Source organism: Schistocerca nitens, chromosome 8 (genome assembly GCF_023898315.1).
Source record: "Schistocerca nitens isolate TAMUIC-IGC-003100 chromosome 8, iqSchNite1.1, whole genome shotgun sequence".
NCBI lineage: Eukaryota > Metazoa > Arthropoda > Insecta > Orthoptera > Acrididae > Schistocerca > Schistocerca nitens.
The window spans coordinates 109,129,205-109,147,210 of record NC_064621.1 but is presented as its reverse complement, the minus strand read 5'-3'; the positions used below and the strand labels follow the sequence as shown (position 1 = coordinate 109,147,210).

The 18,006-nt window shown below is 42.5% G+C and overlaps 1 protein-coding gene across 5 annotated transcripts in view; it reads left to right on the top strand.

Moving 5' to 3' along the window:
* LOC126198697 (phosphatidylinositol phosphatase PTPRQ-like) overlaps positions 1-18,006 on the top strand; it is a 485,978-nt gene that overhangs the window by 112,379 nt on the left and 355,593 nt on the right. For all 5 annotated transcript variants that reach the window (XM_049935195.1, XM_049935196.1, XM_049935193.1 and 2 more), the window contains exon 3: positions 1,573-1,884. In XM_049935195.1, the coding sequence (XP_049791152.1) occupies positions 1,573-1,884 (312 nt within the window). The remainder of the gene's footprint in view (positions 1-1,572; positions 1,885-18,006) is intronic.

The following is an 18,006-nucleotide window of genomic DNA, read 5'->3' as shown; positions in this document are numbered from 1 at the left end:
GACAAGGCATCTGTGAGCAGAAGTGGAGAACAGCAAATGCACAGTCAGTCAGTGCCTTACATGTAACAATGTTAGTTAGTGAGATAACATTGACGAAGCAAATATGTTTGTGAGACCACATGTTTAACACAAAGAACAACATGAATAAAAAATATTAAGAGCTTGTTACAATTTTGGTACATTAAATTCTTTTGTATTCTGAATGATAAAATAACTGGTACCTGACCCAATGTTTCCACAAACACAGAACATTCTTCAGGGCTCAATTGTGAGGCTAGGACTTTCATGCATTTATTAAACAACACTGAAAGAAACTATTGACAACAAAATGTCAGTCCAAGGATAGAAATAATCTCAGCCATGTTTCTGTGTAGCTTGTCAAGCCCCTCTACATGTATATAATGGCACCATCCAAACAAATTCATGCTGCTGTAACACATGTCCTTAAGCATAGTACAATTATGTAAATCAACTGCTTCTAATTGCAATTCCAAAGGCAGTTTGGAAAAAATTTTGGAAATTTGTGGTAACATCCTATGGGACCAAACTGCTGAGGTCATCAGTCCCAAGGCTTACACACTACTTAATCTAACTTAAACTATCTCATGCTAAGGACAAAACACACATCCATGCCTGAGGGAGGATTTGAACCTCTGAAGGGGGGCAGCCGTAGAAACTGTGGCAAGGCACCCCGTGAGGCAGTACTTTGGAACAGTATGAGCTAGGGAGTATTCAAAGGTGGGAAATGTTCTAATTAGTGCTGAACTCCCTGGGTAGATAATTCCAGGTAACTAGCAGTTTTAAGCCAAGTGCAGGGCTCAGCAATGCCACCTATAATTTAGCCTCTCTGGAGGAAAGATGATATTATGATTATTGTTTGTGATGGGGTCAGTTTGGACTGTAACTTCAACTATGCAATTGAGGATGGAATTGCACTCATTCCTGGGAATACTCTTCACACTGTTAGAGTGATATGACAAACTTATGATGAAACATGGAGTCAAACATGGAGCTTCAGGAGTTGCTCAACAGAGTGAGGACCCACACATGTATGTTACTCACATGGTCACACCACACATGTCATGGTCTGCTCTGAATGTGATACTTGATTGAGAAGTAGTGACTTCAATGTGTTGGAAACTGATAATTTCCAGTAAGACAGTATGGTGGTCCCATTGTCCTTTTTATCAGATACAAATAATACCATATGGCAGAGGATGACACAATGGACATTGAGCACTGTGTGTCCCTTTGGCCTTCTCTCTCGGGTTCCTGAAAGATTTCACCTGATAGCAACGTATTAATGGTGCTTTGTCTGCTACATTATTCATGTAGTGTATGAGTAATCTACACTCTTATTACATTTCAGAGTGTTAGTTAGTGTGTGTATTTTTTATTTATGAATTGAAAAAAACTTTGTTTTTATTTTTATATTTAGCTTTATCTTTATTTGAAACATTATTTATATGCAAATCTGTTCATACTAGTAGTTATTTAGATCTCTTGTGAGATTCTTCTTTCAGAAAGTAAGATAATTTTATAAAGAAATACAAGGCAGTGTTTATTTTGCAGTGCCAGATGAACCTGAGAATTTGTCAGTTGAAGAAAATAATGGGGTGGTTATTGTGAGCTGGGACCCACCAAAATGCAAACGAGGACTGCTGATATTCTACAACATTCATGTTAGTTGCATAAAATCAAAAGATGGACCCAGCTGTCCATGCCAAGATAACAGCAGCATGAATTCCACAATATCAGCATCATTGTCAAATGGAACATTCTATGGAATAAAAGCATTTTCTATATACAGAGTTTCTGTTTCTGCTGAAACAAAGAAAGGTGCTGGAGATTCTGCTGAAAAAATATTCAGCACAACAGAAGGTGGTGAGTATGTACTCAAAATTTTGTTATTATTATTGTTATTATTTATTTTTTCACATAATATTGATTTTCTGTTAGATCTGTGGTTTGGTGCCCATTTACAACTGCATTAGTCTCATTATCAGAAGTTGCAAATATGACATTAAAACACAAGAAGCAGTGAACTGGTCAGAATTATGACAAATAATTTCAGCTAGTCCATGGCCATGCAAGCCTATACTGTAAAACAATGTTGTCACGAGTACTTAAAAAAAATAAGTTTCATGCAATGGCTGTTATTTATCTCCAATTTATTTTTATTTTAGGTAATAGAGTGTTTTGGCTGTGTAGCCATTTCAAGTAAAATGATTAACCCATTAACTACTTTTGTTTTGGGTTACAGTCATTTACGTTGGCTGTCCATGATTGGCAGGGATTAAATGCTGTAGCCATGACATTCAGTACAGCACAAACTGTTGCACATACTATGTCATTTACAATGAAACACTTATAGGTTCTCAACAAGAAATGATTTACATTTCATCAGGCACAGTTGTAGTGGCTAATAATAAGTCACAGAAATAATGGAGAAGTGATTGTATGTGGAGATTTGAATACAGATTACATCTTGGATGGATCTGTGGATCTGATCAAAGGCACCCTGAGTTGCTGATGTCCAGCTTTGATTTGACTCATATAGTAATAGCTTCAACAAGAATATAACACTATGCAACAACACTGATAATCTGTTTGAACACCCAGTTCAGTTTAATATAATGGATGTGAGCTCCATAATAAATGGTTTATCTGACTATGACAGTCAAATGGAGCAATAAAGCATTCACACCAATCAGGTTTAACTATGAAAAGAAAGGTAAAAATTAACAGGTTTATGACTGCTGACTCAGTTATGCTATTCACATAGAATTTACAGGCTAAAAGTTGGGAATAAATTTGTCAAGGAAACACACCAGACTAGAAATTTAGCTTTCAATAAAATATTCTTACAACATTATGAATACAGTTTTCTTTACAAAGGATCAGAGAAATTTACAATGGAGGCCAAGGAAAAAGGTGGCTGACATTTGGGATCAAAATATCTTGGACTTTTTTTATTTAAAGCAAAAGGTTAGTCAAAGCTTGTGACAACATCATAAGTCAACTAGCAGAATTTTTTAGCATCAAAAATGCAAAAATCATGTATTATGCACAAAAAGTTCAGAATTTCAAGAACAAGACAAGGCCAATGTGGAAAATTGTAGGTCCAAAATGAATAAACTCAGCAAAGAAATTATACTGAACTCCCAGATAAAAGTTGCAGTGAGACAGATGACATGAAATTCAAATTATTGGCTACTAGGTTTGCTGTATTCTTCCTGAAAATACCAGACAAAGCAAGGGCAAAAAAAGAGTCCATTGAAAGCAGATCAAATACCCTTATTTAGACAGGCAATGCATACTCTATCTCCAAATGCCTGTTCTGACAACTTATCTGTTAGAGGGACTGTTCTGACTGCCATATTGAGAACCAAGATTCAATTCCCAGCAATGCCAGGGGGAGTGGGGAGGGTGGTGGTGGGGGAAGGAGGGGGGAAGGGGAGCTGGAATGGGGCCACTAATGCATACTGAAGAGCTAACTGAATGAGAAATAGTGACTCTGAGGACTGGGAAGCTGGCAGTGGCTGGGAGAGTGATATGCTGACATTATTGCCCTCCAAATGGCATCCAAATGGTGCCATACTGCAAAGATGGCAGCCAGTCAGCACTGAATAGCTTGTGTGGTAATTCATTCATTTGAAAAAAAAAAAAAAGTCTGCTAGAGAGATCACTAAAATCAGCAGGTGACTAAAAGTGGACAAAACCTTAGAAAATTCCCATGCTGACTTGTTAATGTTACCAGTGAAACTTCTTGTTTCCAAGTATTATACTTCTTGACCTATTACGATCTTGTCAAGAAGTTCTCCTGCCATCTTTTCATTGATTGACCTAATGAGCTTGTACTGTTTGATTGGTAGTGTAGTATGCATTCTGGGATTCTCTTTGAGCTCATTCATTGCAGATGTTTTCTCAAGTTGTTTTAATAGTTCTGAACAAAATGTGTGATGGGTCCCATTTCAGGTTCCTTCAACACATCTCTGTTCCTTTTGTGATCTTATTTGGTTTAACCAGCTACTCATCGCAAGAATTTTATTTCACTGGCTGTCAGTGTTTTTGAATTTTTAGGTTTTATTATCTGGGCTTCACTGTCATCACAGAGCACAGGTCTCCCTAATGTTTTACAATGCCATGTTCTGGTCTACTTCTGGACTAAGGAATGTTTAATTACATAATTAATGATCCCATTGCTGTTATGTACCTGGAGGCTTTTTCAGCTAGGTCTGTTTCTCCCATAAAGGATAGTTTATAGCCTAAATATGTGAATATGTTCACTCTTTTTTAGAATTTTATTTTTCAAATAGATCTTATTTTGTACTAGACTTTGTTTTTTCAGTGTTGATGCCACTGTTGTTCTTCTTGGATAAAATCTGTAAACTGTGTACAGAATGTTGAAGGTCATCCTCTGAAGATGTTACAAAAGCTAAATCATGTGCAAAAAGTAAAGCTCTAGTTTTGTGTTTCTATTGAATGAAGCAGTTCGGCCTTCATCTCCACTCTTGGAGGATTTTATTCATATGAATAGTAAGCAAGAGTGGTGAAAGTCTGCATCTCTGTGATACTCCTGCATGTATTCTGCCCCACCCTGATACTTTGTCCTCTTTCTTGACACAGATTAAATTTGTTTGATAAATTTTGTGTATTAGTGATAAGTTGCTGGGTACATTATTATCTGCAAATCTGTAATAATTTGTTTCTGTTGACTTTGTTGAAGGCATTTTGATGATATTGGCCCTACATTTCATATTCTGTATTCAATAAACTTATTCCTCAGTAGCTACCACAGTTTTCCAAGTCTCCTTTTTCAAACACAGGAATGACAACTGAATTATTCCAGCTCTCAAGTATATCGCGTCCCAACCAAAATATATTTTAATGTTGGAGAAGACAGACTGATACTTATCATTAAGAAGACATGTCAAGCTGCAGACAGGCACAATTAAAAGACACTTACATAAAGCTTTCAGCCACAGCCTTCATCAGTAAAGGAGACACACACACACCATTCACATGCACAAGCAAGCATACCTCACACACTCACATGACTGCCAACTCCAGCATCTCAGGCTGGAATGCAGCTACCACATGGGATGCAAGCAGCAATCTGGAGGGGGCAGGGAAGGGTAAGGGATAGTAATTAGGGGTGGGGAGAGAGATGAACGCTGTCCGGTGGTGAGTGAGGGAACTAGACATCCAATAGGCACAGTGTCATGAGGTTGTGCAGCAGTGTGTTTGGTAAAAAAGCAGCAAAAAAAATGGGAGTGGGAAAAGATGGGCAGATGCATTGGAAAAGTGCTGCAAGTAAACAGGTGGGAGATGAGAATGTGAAGAAGATGACAGGACAGAGGGAGTGGAAACTGTTGGGTGGATGGTGTGGGGACAGTATATTAATGTAGGCAGAGGCCAGGATAATTATGGGAGCCATCACCAAACTATGGCCAAGAGCCTAGACCACCCTGTGGCACAACATACAGCTGAACACAACACACTTTATTTCAATGGCTGCTTCACTATCCCAGTCATCTGGATCCCTTCCTCAATTTCACATTCTTTATTATTTCACTACTTAGATTTTTAATAATTTTAAATATCTGTGTTTGGGGTCCATAAAAATCATGTTCTAAATTTGCCACAGATTCTTCCCACCTCTGTATATATTTTCTGTGTATTTCTGTTTTAGTTTTCTCTTGTAGTAATTCCTCTTTTCTTATGATATTGTATTTTATCTTCTTCTTTCCTTCTAGATGGATATTTCACAAATGCTTCTCATTTGTCTTTTATAGCCTTTTTTGGAATAATCATCCCATTTTCTCTGTCCTTTTTCCCTGTGCCACTACTTCTCTGACAAGGCTCTGATTTTCAGCTTCTCTTAGAATGCATTGGAGAACCTCCCATTCTTCTATTGCTATTTCTTTCATTGGTGATATTTTCACTGGCTCATCAAGTTGTTTTTGGTGTAATCAAACTATACTGAGGGTCTCTCAGAAGGCTTACAGGGACAGTAGTTCTTTATTCATTGTCAGTTTCTTGTACTTCTTTTTATGCCACCTTGTTCTTGTTCATATGGTGCTTACTGGGCAATTATGATAAGATTCAATTTCAGGACCTCAAAACACTCTTGCACCCAATACTATATCAGTCACTTTGTTATTACAAAGAATATAATGTATTATTGATCTGAGGTCCTTTGCTTCACAAATGAATTTGTGGCTTGCTTTATGTTTGAGCACTGTGTTCATAATTTTGATTTCATTACATACAGTAAAATCAATTAAGCTATAACCATAACTATTGCATGTTTCTTTCCCTGTGAGAGCCTACACACTGGTTGATTTGGGCATAACCTACAAGAGCACTAAAGTCCTCCATTACTATAATAATATTAGACTTATTGATTTTGCAAATGATCTGCTCTGCTTCAACTGGTGCATAGACACCAATGACTGCAGTGTAGCCTCTCAATAGTTTTAATTGCAATTGAATGATCATTTAGCTTCAGAAAGTGTAGTTGTTGATTACTGATCTGAAGCGCATCTGTACTGTCAGTATGACACCAGATTTTGCTCTTGTTTACCAATCAACTCTGTTGAAGAAATGTAAGTAATTCCAAGTCTCATTGGAAACCTCTTTTTTTTAAAAATTATATTTCATTTTATTTTTTAGGAAATTTATATGATTGAAAATCCTTCTTGTCAGTATGTCACATAATTGGTCTTCTTTATGGGCAATGCCTTTTACATTCCGTGTCTTGATATTTTGAATTTTTTTCCATGCATTATCCTTTTGTATCGCTGAGTCATCATGTCAGGCAATCTGATTATTTTCTGGTTGATACTTGAAACCATTAAGTTATGTACTTCCAGTAGGTTGCTGGCAAGGAAGCAAGTCCAGTGACAGGGCTTCTGGGCCAGCTTTGGAGATTACTTTAGCTGCCCTTAACATAGACAACCAACACTGTTGGTAGCCTCCTCTAATCTGAGGAACAGATACTACCTCATGTATTTGAGATAGTTCCTCCACTTTATGTGCTGTTCTCAAAAATTATTGAGAAAGTGGCTTGGAACACAACACTAAACAACCTTTCTTAAAATTATATATAATAGAGGGAAACATTCCACATGGGAAAAGTATATCTAAAAACAAAGATGATGTGACTTACCGAACGAAAGCGCTGGCAGGTCGATAGACACACAAACAAACACAAACACACACACAAAATTCAAGCTTTCGCAACAAACTGTTGCCTCATCAGGAAAGAGGGGAAGGAGAGGGAAAGACGAAAGGATGTGGGTTTGAGGGAGAGGGTAAGGAGTCATTCCAATCCCGGGAGCTGAAAGACTTACCTTAGGGGGAAAAAAGGACAGGTATACACTCGCACACACACACACATATCCATCCACACATATACAGACACAAGCAGACATATTTAAAGACAAAGAGTTTGGGCAGAGATGTCAGTCGAGGCGGAAGTGAAGAGGCAAAGATGATGTTGAATGACAGGTGAGGTATGAGTGGCGGCAACTTGAAATTAGCGGAGATTGAGGCCTGGTGGGTAACGGGAAGAGAGGATATATTGAAGAGCAAGTTCCCATCTCCGGAGTTCAGATAGGTTGGTGTTGGTGGGAAGTATCCAGATAACCCGGACGGTGTAACACTGTGCCAAGATGTGCTGGCCATGCACCAAGGCATGTGTTAGCCACAGGGTGATCCTCATTACCAACAAACACTGTCTGCCTGTGTCCATTCATGCGAATGGACAGTTTGTCGCTGGTCATTCCCACATAGAATGCATCACAGTGTAGGCAGGTCAGTTGGTAAATCATGTGGGTGCTTTCACATGTGGCTCTGCCTTTGATCGTGTACACCTTCCGGGTTACAGGACTGGAGTAGGTGGTGGTGGAAGGGTGCATGGGACAGGTTTTACACCGGGGGTGGTTACAAGGATAGGAGCCAGAGGGTAGGGAAGGTGGTTTGGGAATTTCATAGGGATGAACTAACAGGTTACGAAGGTTAGGTGGACGGCGGAAAGACACTCTTGGTGGAGTGGGGAGGATTTCATGAAGGATGGATCTCATTTCAGGGCAGGATTTGAGGATGTCGTATCCCTGCTGGAGAGCCACATGCAGTGTCTGGTCCAGTCCTGGAAAGTATCCTGACACAAGTGGGGCACTTTTGTGGTTCTTCTGTGGGGGATTCTGGGTTTGAGGGGATGAGGAAGTGGCTCTGGTTATTTGCTTCTGTACCAGGTCAGGAGGGTAGTTGCGAGTTGCGAAAGCTGTTGTCAGATTGTTGGTGTAATGGTTCAGGGATTCTGGACTGGAGCAGATTCGTTTGCCACAAAGACCTAGGCTGTAGGGAAGGGACCGTTTGATGTGGAATGGGTGGCAGCTGTCATAATGCAGGTACTGTTGCTTGTTGGTGGGTTTGATGTGGACGGACGTGTGAAGCTGGCCATTGGACAGGTGGAGGTCAACGTCAAGGAAAGTGGCATGGGATTTGGAGTAGGACCAGGTGAATCTGATGGAACCAAAGGAGTTGAGGTTGGAGAGGAAATTCTGAAGTTCTTCTTCACTGTGAGTCCAGATCATGAAGATGTCATGAATAAATCCGTACCAAACTTTGGGTTGGCAGGCCTGGGTAACCAAGAAGGCTTCCTCTAAGTGACCCATGAATAGGTTGGCGTACGAGGGGGCCATCCTGGTACCCATGGCTGTTCCCTTTAATTGTTGGTATGTCTGGCCTTCAAAAGTGAAGAAGTTGTGGGTCAGGATGAAGCTGGCTAAGGTGATGAGGAAAGAGGTTTTAGGTAGGGTGGCAGGTGATCGGCGTGAAAGGAAGTGCTCCATTGCAGCGAGGCCCTGGACGTGCGGAATATTTGTGTATAAGGAAGTGGCATCAGTGGTTACAAGGATGGTTTCCGGGGGTAACAGATTGGGTAAGGATTCTAGGCGTTTGAGAAAGTGGTTGGTGTCTTTGATGAAGGATGGGAGACTGCATGTAATGGGTTGAAGGTGTTGATCTATGTAGGCAGAGATCCGTTCTGTGGGGGCTTGGTAACCAGCTACAATGGGGCGGCCGGGATGATTGGGTTTGTGGATTTTAGGAAGAAGGTAGAAGGTAGGGGTGTGGGGTGTCGGTGGGGTCAGGAGGTTGATGGAGTCAGGTGATAGGTTTTGCAGGGGGCCTAAGGTTCTGAGGATTCCTTGAAGCTCCGCCTGGACATCGGGAATGGGGTTACCTTGGCAAACTTTGTATGTGGTGGTGTCTGAAAGCTGACGCAGTCCCTCAGCCACATACTCCCGACGATCAAGTACCACGGTCGTGGAACCCTTGTCCGCCGGAAGAATGACGATGGATCGGTCAGCCTTCAGATCACGGATAGCCTGGGCTTCAGCAGTGGTGATGTTGGGAGTAGGATTAAGGTTTTTTAAGAAGGATTGAGATGCAAGGCTGGAAGTCAGAAATTCCTGGAAGGTTTGGAGAGGGTGATTTTGAGGAAGAGGAGGTGGGTCCCGCTGCGACGGAGGACGGAACTGTTCCAGGCAGGGTTCAATTTAGATGGTGTCTTGGGGAGTTTGATCATTAGGAATAGGTTTAGGATAATTTTTCTTCGTGGAAAAGTGATATTTCCAGCAGAGAGTATGAGTGTAGGACAGTAAATCTTTGACGAGGGCTGTTTGGTTGAATCTGGGAGTGGGGCTGAAGGTGAGGCCTTTGGATAGGACAGAGGTTTCGCATTGGGAGAGAGGATTGGAGGAAAGGTTAACTACTGAATTAGGGTGTTGTGGTTCCAGGTTGTGTTGATTGGAATTTTGAGGTTTTGGAGGGAGTGGAGCTGGAAGTGGGAGATTGAGTAGATGGGAGAGACTGGGTTGGTGTGCAATGAGAGGAGGTTGAGGTTTGCTGGAAAGGTTGTGAAGGGTGAGTGAGTTGCCTTTCCGGAGGTGGGAAACCAGGAGATTGGATAGTTTTTTGAGGTGGAGGGTGGCATGCTGTTCTAATTTACGGTTGGCCTGTAGGAGGATGCTCTGAACAGCCGGTGTGGATGTGGGAGAGGAAAGATTAAGGACTTTTATTAAGGATAGGAGTTGACGGGTGTGTTCAATGAACACACCCGTCGACTCCTATCCTTAATAAAATTAACGGGTGTGTTCATTGAACACACCCGTCAACTCCTATCCTTAATAAAATTCCTTAATCTTTCCTCTCCCACATCCACACCGGCTGTTCAGAGCATCCTCCTACAGGCCAACCGTAAATTAGAACAGCATGCCACCCTCCACCTCAAAAAACTATCCAATCTCCTGGTTTCCCACCTCCGGAAAGGCAACTCACTCACCCTTCACAACCTTTCCAGCAAACCTCAACCTCCTCTCATTGCACACCAACCCAGTCTCTCCCATCTACTCAATCTCCCACTTCCAGCTCCACTCCCTCCAAAACCTCAAAATTCCAATCAACACAACCTGGAACCACAACACACACTCCTATCCTTAATAAAATTAACGGGTGTGTTCATTGAACACACCCGTCAACTCCTATCCTTAATAAAATTCCTTAATCTTTCCTCTCCCACATCCACACCGGCTGTTCAGAGCATCCTCCTACAGGCCAACCGTAAATTAGAACAGCATGCCACCCTCCACCTCAAAAAACTATCCAATCTCCTGGTTTCCCACCTCCGGAAAGGCAACTCACTCACCCTTCACAACCTTTCCAGCAAACCTCAACCTCCTCTCATTGCACACCAACCCAGTCTCTCCCATCTACTCAATCTCCCACTTCCAGCTCCACTCCCTCCAAAACCTCAAAATTCCAATCAACACAACCTGGAACCACAACACCCTAATTCAGTAGTTAACCTTTCCTCCAATCCTCTCTCCCAATGCGAAACCTCTGTCCTATCCAAAGGCCTCACCTTCAGCCCCACTCCCAGATTCAACCAAACAGCCCTCGTCAAAGATTTACTGTCCTACACTCATACTCTCTGCTGGAAATATCACTTTTCCACGAAGAAAAATGATCCTAATCCTACTCCTAATGATCCAACTCCCCAAGACACCATCTAAATTGAACCCTGCCTGGAACAGTTCCGTCCTCCATCGCAGCGGGACCCACCTCCTCTTCCTCAAAATCACCCTCTCCAAACCTTCCAGGAATTTCTGACTTCCAGCCTTGCATCTCAATCCTTCTTAAAAAACCTTAATCCTACTCCCAACATCACCACTGCTGAAGCCCAGGCTATCCGTGATCTGAAGGCTGACCGATCCATCGTCATTCTTCCGGCGGACAAGGGTTCCACGACCGTGGTACTTGATCGTCGGGAGTATGTGGCTGAGGGACTGCGTCAGCTTTCAGACACCACCACATACAAAGTTTGCCAAGGTAACCCCATTCCCGATGTCCAGGCGGAGCTTCAAGGAATCCTCAGAACCTTAGGCCCCCTGCAAAACCTATCACCTGACTCCATCAACCTCCTGACCCCACCGACACCCCACACCCCTACCTTCTACCTTCTTCCTAAAATCCACAAACCCAATCATCCCGGCCGCCCCATTGTAGCTGGTTACCAAGCCCCCACAGAACGGATCTCTGCCTACATAGATCAACACCTTCAACCCATTACATGCAGTCTCCCATCCTTCATCAAAGACACCAACCACTTTCTCAAACGCCTAGAATCCTTACCCAATCTGTTACCCCCGGAAACCATCCTTGTAACCACTGATGCCACTTCCTTATACACAAATATTCCGCACGTCCAGGGCCTCGCTGCAATGGAGCACTTCCTTTCACGCCGATCACCTGCCACCCTACCTAAAACCTCTTTCCTCATCACCTTAGCCAGCTTCATCCTGACCCACAACTTCTTCACTTTTGAAGGCCAGACATACCAACAATTAAAGGGAACAGCCATGGGTACCAGGATGGCCCCCTCGTACGCCAACCTATTCATGGGTCACTTAGAGGAAGCCTTCTTGGTTACCCAGGCCTGCCAACCCAAAGTTTGGTACGGATTTATTCATGACATCTTCATGATCTGGACTCACAGTGAAGAAGAACTTCAGAATTTCCTCTCCAACCTCAACTCCTTTGGTTCCGTCAGATTCACCTGGTCCTACTCCAAATCCCATGCCACTTTCCTTGACGTTGACCTCCACCTGTCCAATGGCCAGCTTCACACGTCCGTCCACATCAAACCCACCAACAAGCAACAGTACCTGCATTATGACAGCTGCCACCCATTCCACATCAAACGGTCCCTTCCCTACAGCCTAGGTCTTTGTGGCAAACGAATCTGCTCCAGTCCGGAATCCCTGAACCATTACACCAACAATCTGACAACAGCTTTCGCAACTCGCAACTACCCTCCTGACCTGGTACAGAAGCAAATAACCAGAGCCACTTCCTCATCCCCTCAAACCCAGAATCCCCCACAGAAGAACCACAAAAGTGCCCCACTTGTGTCAGGATACTTTCCAGGACTGGACCAGACACTGCATGTGGCTCTCCAGCAGGGATACGACATCCTCAAATCCTGCCCTGAAATGAGATCCATCCTTCATGAAATCCTCCCCACTCCACCAAGAGTGTCTTTCCGCCGTCCACCTAACCTTCGTAACCTGTTAGTTCATCCCTATGAAATTCCCAAACCACCTTCCCTACCCTCTGGCTCCTATCCTTGTAACCACCCCCGGTGTAAAACCTGTCCCATGCACCCTTCCACCACCACCTACTCCAGTCCTGTAACCCGGAAGGTGTACACGATCAAAGGCAGAGCCACATGTGAAAGCACCCACATGATTTACCAACTGACCTGCCTACACTGTGATGCATTCTATGTGGGAATGACCAGCGACAAACTGTCCATTCGCATGAATGGACACAGGCAGACAGTGTTTGTTGGTAATGAGGATCACCCTGTGGCTAACACATGCCTTGGTGCATGGCCAGCACATCTTGGCACAGTGTTACACCGTCCGGGTTATCTGGATACTTCCCACCAACACCAACCTATCTGAACTCCGGAGATGGGAACTTGCTCTTCAATATATCCTCTCTTCCCGTTACCCACCAGGCCTCAATCTCCGCTAATTTCAAGTTGCCGCCACTCATACCTCACCTGTCATTCAACATCATCTTTGCCTCTTCACTTCCGCCTCGACTGACATCTTTGCCCAAACTCTTTGTCTTTAAATATGTCTGCTTGTGTCTGTATATGTGTGGATGGATGTGTGTGTGTGTGCGAGTGTATACCTGTCCTTTTTTCCCCCTAAGGTAAGTCTTTCAGCTCCCGGGATTGGAATGACTCCTTACCTTCTCCCTTAAAACCCACATGCTTTCTTCTTTCCCTCTCCTTCCCCTCTTTCCTGATGAAGCAACAGTTTGTTGCGAAAGCTTGAATTTTGTGTGTGTGTTTGTGTTTGTTTGTGTGTCTATCGACCTGCCAGCGCTTTCGTTCGGTAAGTCACATCATCTTTGTTTTTAGATATATTTCTTAAAATTCTGTTACATTTATGCACTGAGAGGATCTCATTCATAATTTTTATGTATGAAATTCTGGGAATGTGTGTAACGTAACAGACTGAAATTCATCACCTGTATAATATGATACAAATGATTACTAAATACCACAATAATCCTTTTATTATGTAAACATATATTGGAAGTCATATCTTAATTTTAAATTTACACTAACCATCATGCAATAACACTAGGAACAATTAGTAACCTACAGGGGAAAGTACTTTAATTGGATTTTATAAGGTGAGGGAACTATATGACCATGATGTCAATGGGAATATTATTAACTTGAAATGATAGAACAGCAAGAATCAATTGCTGTAGGTGACTTGCCAAGACACAGCAAGCAGATCACAGAACAAACATAAAGTAAAAGAGTTACAACCCCAAAGAACAAGTAATAAACATTAAAAAAGTACTCCAAGTGGTGGACACACGCTTCGTGACTGACGCCAGTCATTTGTCATGACACAGTCACTCAACCTGCACCACAACAGCATCTCTGGATGGAGTGAACAGAGCTAACACACATGACCATACCAGCGAATGGCTGTAGTGCTCACTACAGGAGCACCCTTGGTGAAAGCAGAGTGTGGAACATCTTGTCTGAACCAGGCCAAGAAGTGGATATGCCATCCAGAGGGGGTGGTGTGCTGCATAAGTTCTGCATTGACTTGTTATGTCAGCAGGGCTGGAAGTCGGGGTGTCCCATCTACCTGGTGTGCAGCTCTTGACCATGAGGTGGGTGATGCCTCATTGAAAATTTAAGTGGGTTTCACTCCGTTGAGAGACACAGTGACGTCTTTTCCATTCACTATGATGACCATCATATGTGTGCGTATCTGCACAGGACATTGTAGGGTCCAGTATAAGGTGGCTGTGGTGGTGACTTGATACAGTCTTTATGTAACAGCTGTAAGGCTCATTGTGCACAAAAGTTGTTGGACAACCGTCTATGTAGGACTTTATAGGTTTGATGTGGTTTACATGTTCCCCTATGTTGCAAAGGAACTCCGAATGCTCATCTGTTTCTGGCAGATGCAGAGCATTGCCACAGATCTTTCCCAGCTATGTGAACATGTCTGAACAATCAGTCTCTGTCACTAAGTATATGGAGCAGACAGCCAAACCTTGCCAGCCAGGTCAATGTGAAAGCAGTAGCTAATGTTTCTTCAGAGATGTTGTTTTTAGGTGTTGCCTCAGGCCACCACATATATCTATCAATCATTGTGAATAGATAATTTTGGCCATCTGATGGAAGAAATGGTCCCACTACATGAAGGTGAATGTGGGTGAAGCATGAGAAAGCATCTGAGAACTCTCTGATTGCGGGATGAACATGGTGAGTGATTTTGCAAAGTTGGCAATCCTGGCAAGTTCTTGCCCACTTGTAGCAGTCTCTTTCCATCACTGGCTACATGAACTGCTGAGATGCTACCTCGATTGTCTATTGGATTTTAGGATGACAAAGATTATGTAAGGCCTCAAACACTGGCCTGCAAAATGCAATCAAGGTGAAAAGGACATCTCACTTTACAATTTCATGTTCTCATCGGGTATGTCAACTAACTATAACTTGAGTGCTGCATTGTCATGATGCAATATGGTGTGCAGCTCAGGATTTTCTTGTGGCACATTGGACTGTGAGTCACTGGCCACTTGAGAGAGACAGTCCATAAACACATTAGTGATGCCTGATATGTGGCAAATATCCATACTATACTTGCTAATGTATTCCAATTGGCTGTACTGCCATGAAAAACACATATTGCTGTTTCTTTTGAAAGCATATGTTAAAGCCCTGTGGTCAGTCATGAACTTTCTCACCTCAACATGTTGTCAAAAGTACTTGATTGCTTGATGTATCGTAAAAAGTTCACAATTGTTTGTGCTTCATCTTTGCTGGTAGGGTGATGGCTTGTTTAAAAAAACAAGCCAGCAGTTGCCATGTATTGTGCACCTTTTGTTGGAGAGCTGCACCAATGGCTAACTGACTGGTGTCCATCACTAATGCTGGTGGAGCTTTGAGCTTGTGGTCTGCCAGCAGAGTGGCTTGTGTTGGGTTCTTTTTTGTCATTTCAAAAGTCACATTTAACTCCTTAGTCCACTGCACAGGAGAATTGCTCTTAACTTTGGGACCAGCCAGTGCTGCATTCAATGATGCCTGTTGTTCTGCAGTGCATGGTAAATGCCAGTGGTGAAAACAGAATATTCCTAAGCCTCTACATAGCTATTTTATTGTAGGTGGCTCTGGTAGCTGCAACATGGCTTCAACTTTTTCAGTGAGTGGTAATGAGACTGCTGAAGAATTCAATGACACAGAAATTCACCTTCAGGCTGTCCAAACACTCATTTAGCCATGTTCAACACCAATCCATACTTTTTAAAATGCTTAAAAACTTCTCTCAGGAGCTGATGTTCTTGAACATGGGGCAATGAATACACTAACGTGTCATCCAAATAGGTAAAATGAAAGGTCAACCTATGCAAGACAGAGTCAATGAACCATTGCCAGGTTTGTACAGCAATACGTAGACCAAATGTTATAAACTTATTCTCATATAACCCAAATGGCATAATAATTGTGGTCTTTGGAATCCCCTCTATTGTCATGGGACTCTGGATGTATGTCTTCACACAGTCTATAACACTGAATATGATGGCTTCCTGCAGTGTGTGGTTATAATCTCTTAACAGTGGCTTCAGGTAGTGATCAGGAACAAGTCGCGAGTTGAGTGCTCTGCAGTTGTCCCACAGATGCCAGGCTCCACCCTTGTGGGTACTAAATGCGAATTCTTCTAGCCTGGTAAGACACAGGTGATCCATCTGTGGCTTTTGTGTTGTGGGCCATATCGTGCAAGACTTGCTGTGCCACGCCTGGAGGTGTCGTTGAAGTCAGGAACTCATGCAGCAGTGTGCAGGACTCCTCATCCTCTACCTGTACGACTTTAATGTCATGCGTTCTGGCATTGTGATGGTACTCAGTGAAAGTAAATCTAATAATGGTGTCTACTAGGCAGGTATTCACTATGTCTGGCAGGAACTGGTAAAGATCTAGGAAATCAGTGCCTATAATTGTTTTGGACATATCTGCTACAGCAAAATCTCATGTGAACTGACAGTGGAATCTTAAATTCAACTCTTTACACCACAATCTACAACAGTGCAATGATGCACTGGGCAGGTTACTATAGTTGGACTCTGTGTCTGTTAATTACTTCCGGCTTGATATCCTGTTGGTAATGAATAGGTGCCATGTTGTAGCTGGGCAGTTGGTGGTGCCTAAAACTGACCACCATTTGCATTTTGGTTGGTACAGGGCCTAGCACACTTTCTAGCCTGCTCTCCGATTCTTCTGTGGTATCAGTGAGTTGGTGGACCAGCATCTGATATGGACTGAGTTGAAGAATGGCTCCTAGATGCTTGCAGCTACATCCTCTGTAGTGACTAGGACCACCCGGGAACATCAAAGTGCCAATCTGTGCCCTCAGTGGACAGAGCATAGTAATCTGCATGTGAGATGGGAAGGGTCATGGATATGCCACTAATAGACATTGTCACAGCACTAACTTGTTAGTTTGGTGTGATAGCTTCTTGGATGTGGTCAGCCAGTTGTGCAACAGCATCCAGGAACAACTCTATCTGTCGTATGACAATCACCTTTACATGTGTTGGCAGACGGCCACTCCATAGAGTGTGCAAGAAGAGACTGTGAGGAACTGTTGCAGTGTTCACGTTGCTAAGCTGGTGACATGGATACTGTTGGGTGTCCACATTGCTGAGAAGGTGATGCAGATACTGGGATGGTTTTCTGTCATCTATGTCATCCTGAGTCAGCACTTTTCAGATACAGTGTTCCTGTGACTCTATGAATAAGCTTGATGTCTTATTCCATCAAGGACAATGTGCACCATGTTGGTATTATTGTCAAAATATTTGGATATATGTCAGCATCAGTCATAAATATGGAAATCCTTTATTTTACAGATCAAATTTGGTCACCGTGTGACCATCTTCAGTGTAAAAATACACAGGAACCATTAGACATAAGGATCTTAACACAAATGGGGCCCTATTTAGAACCACCAGCAACAAATACAGAAACAGAAAAATATATACAAATATACAGATTCTCATACATATGAAATTATTTGAACCTTATATGCCCATATCATAATAGCACAACATTTTTTCTACAAGGTGTAACATGTACTGTGATGATTACTTTCAACAGATAACTTCACTTTTACTGCATACAATAATTTTTAAATTTCCTGAAGAGCCTATATTGTATTGTTAACGGTGGCTGATCCAATGTACATTAAGCGTGTAGCTTACATAGCCAACTAGCTAAGCTCAGCATTGCAAAAACAAGCATCATAGTGCCCTCTATATTCCAAAGTGTACAACACGTAGACATCAAATTCCATAAATAACATCAGTAGAAAAACCAAAGCTTACATAAAA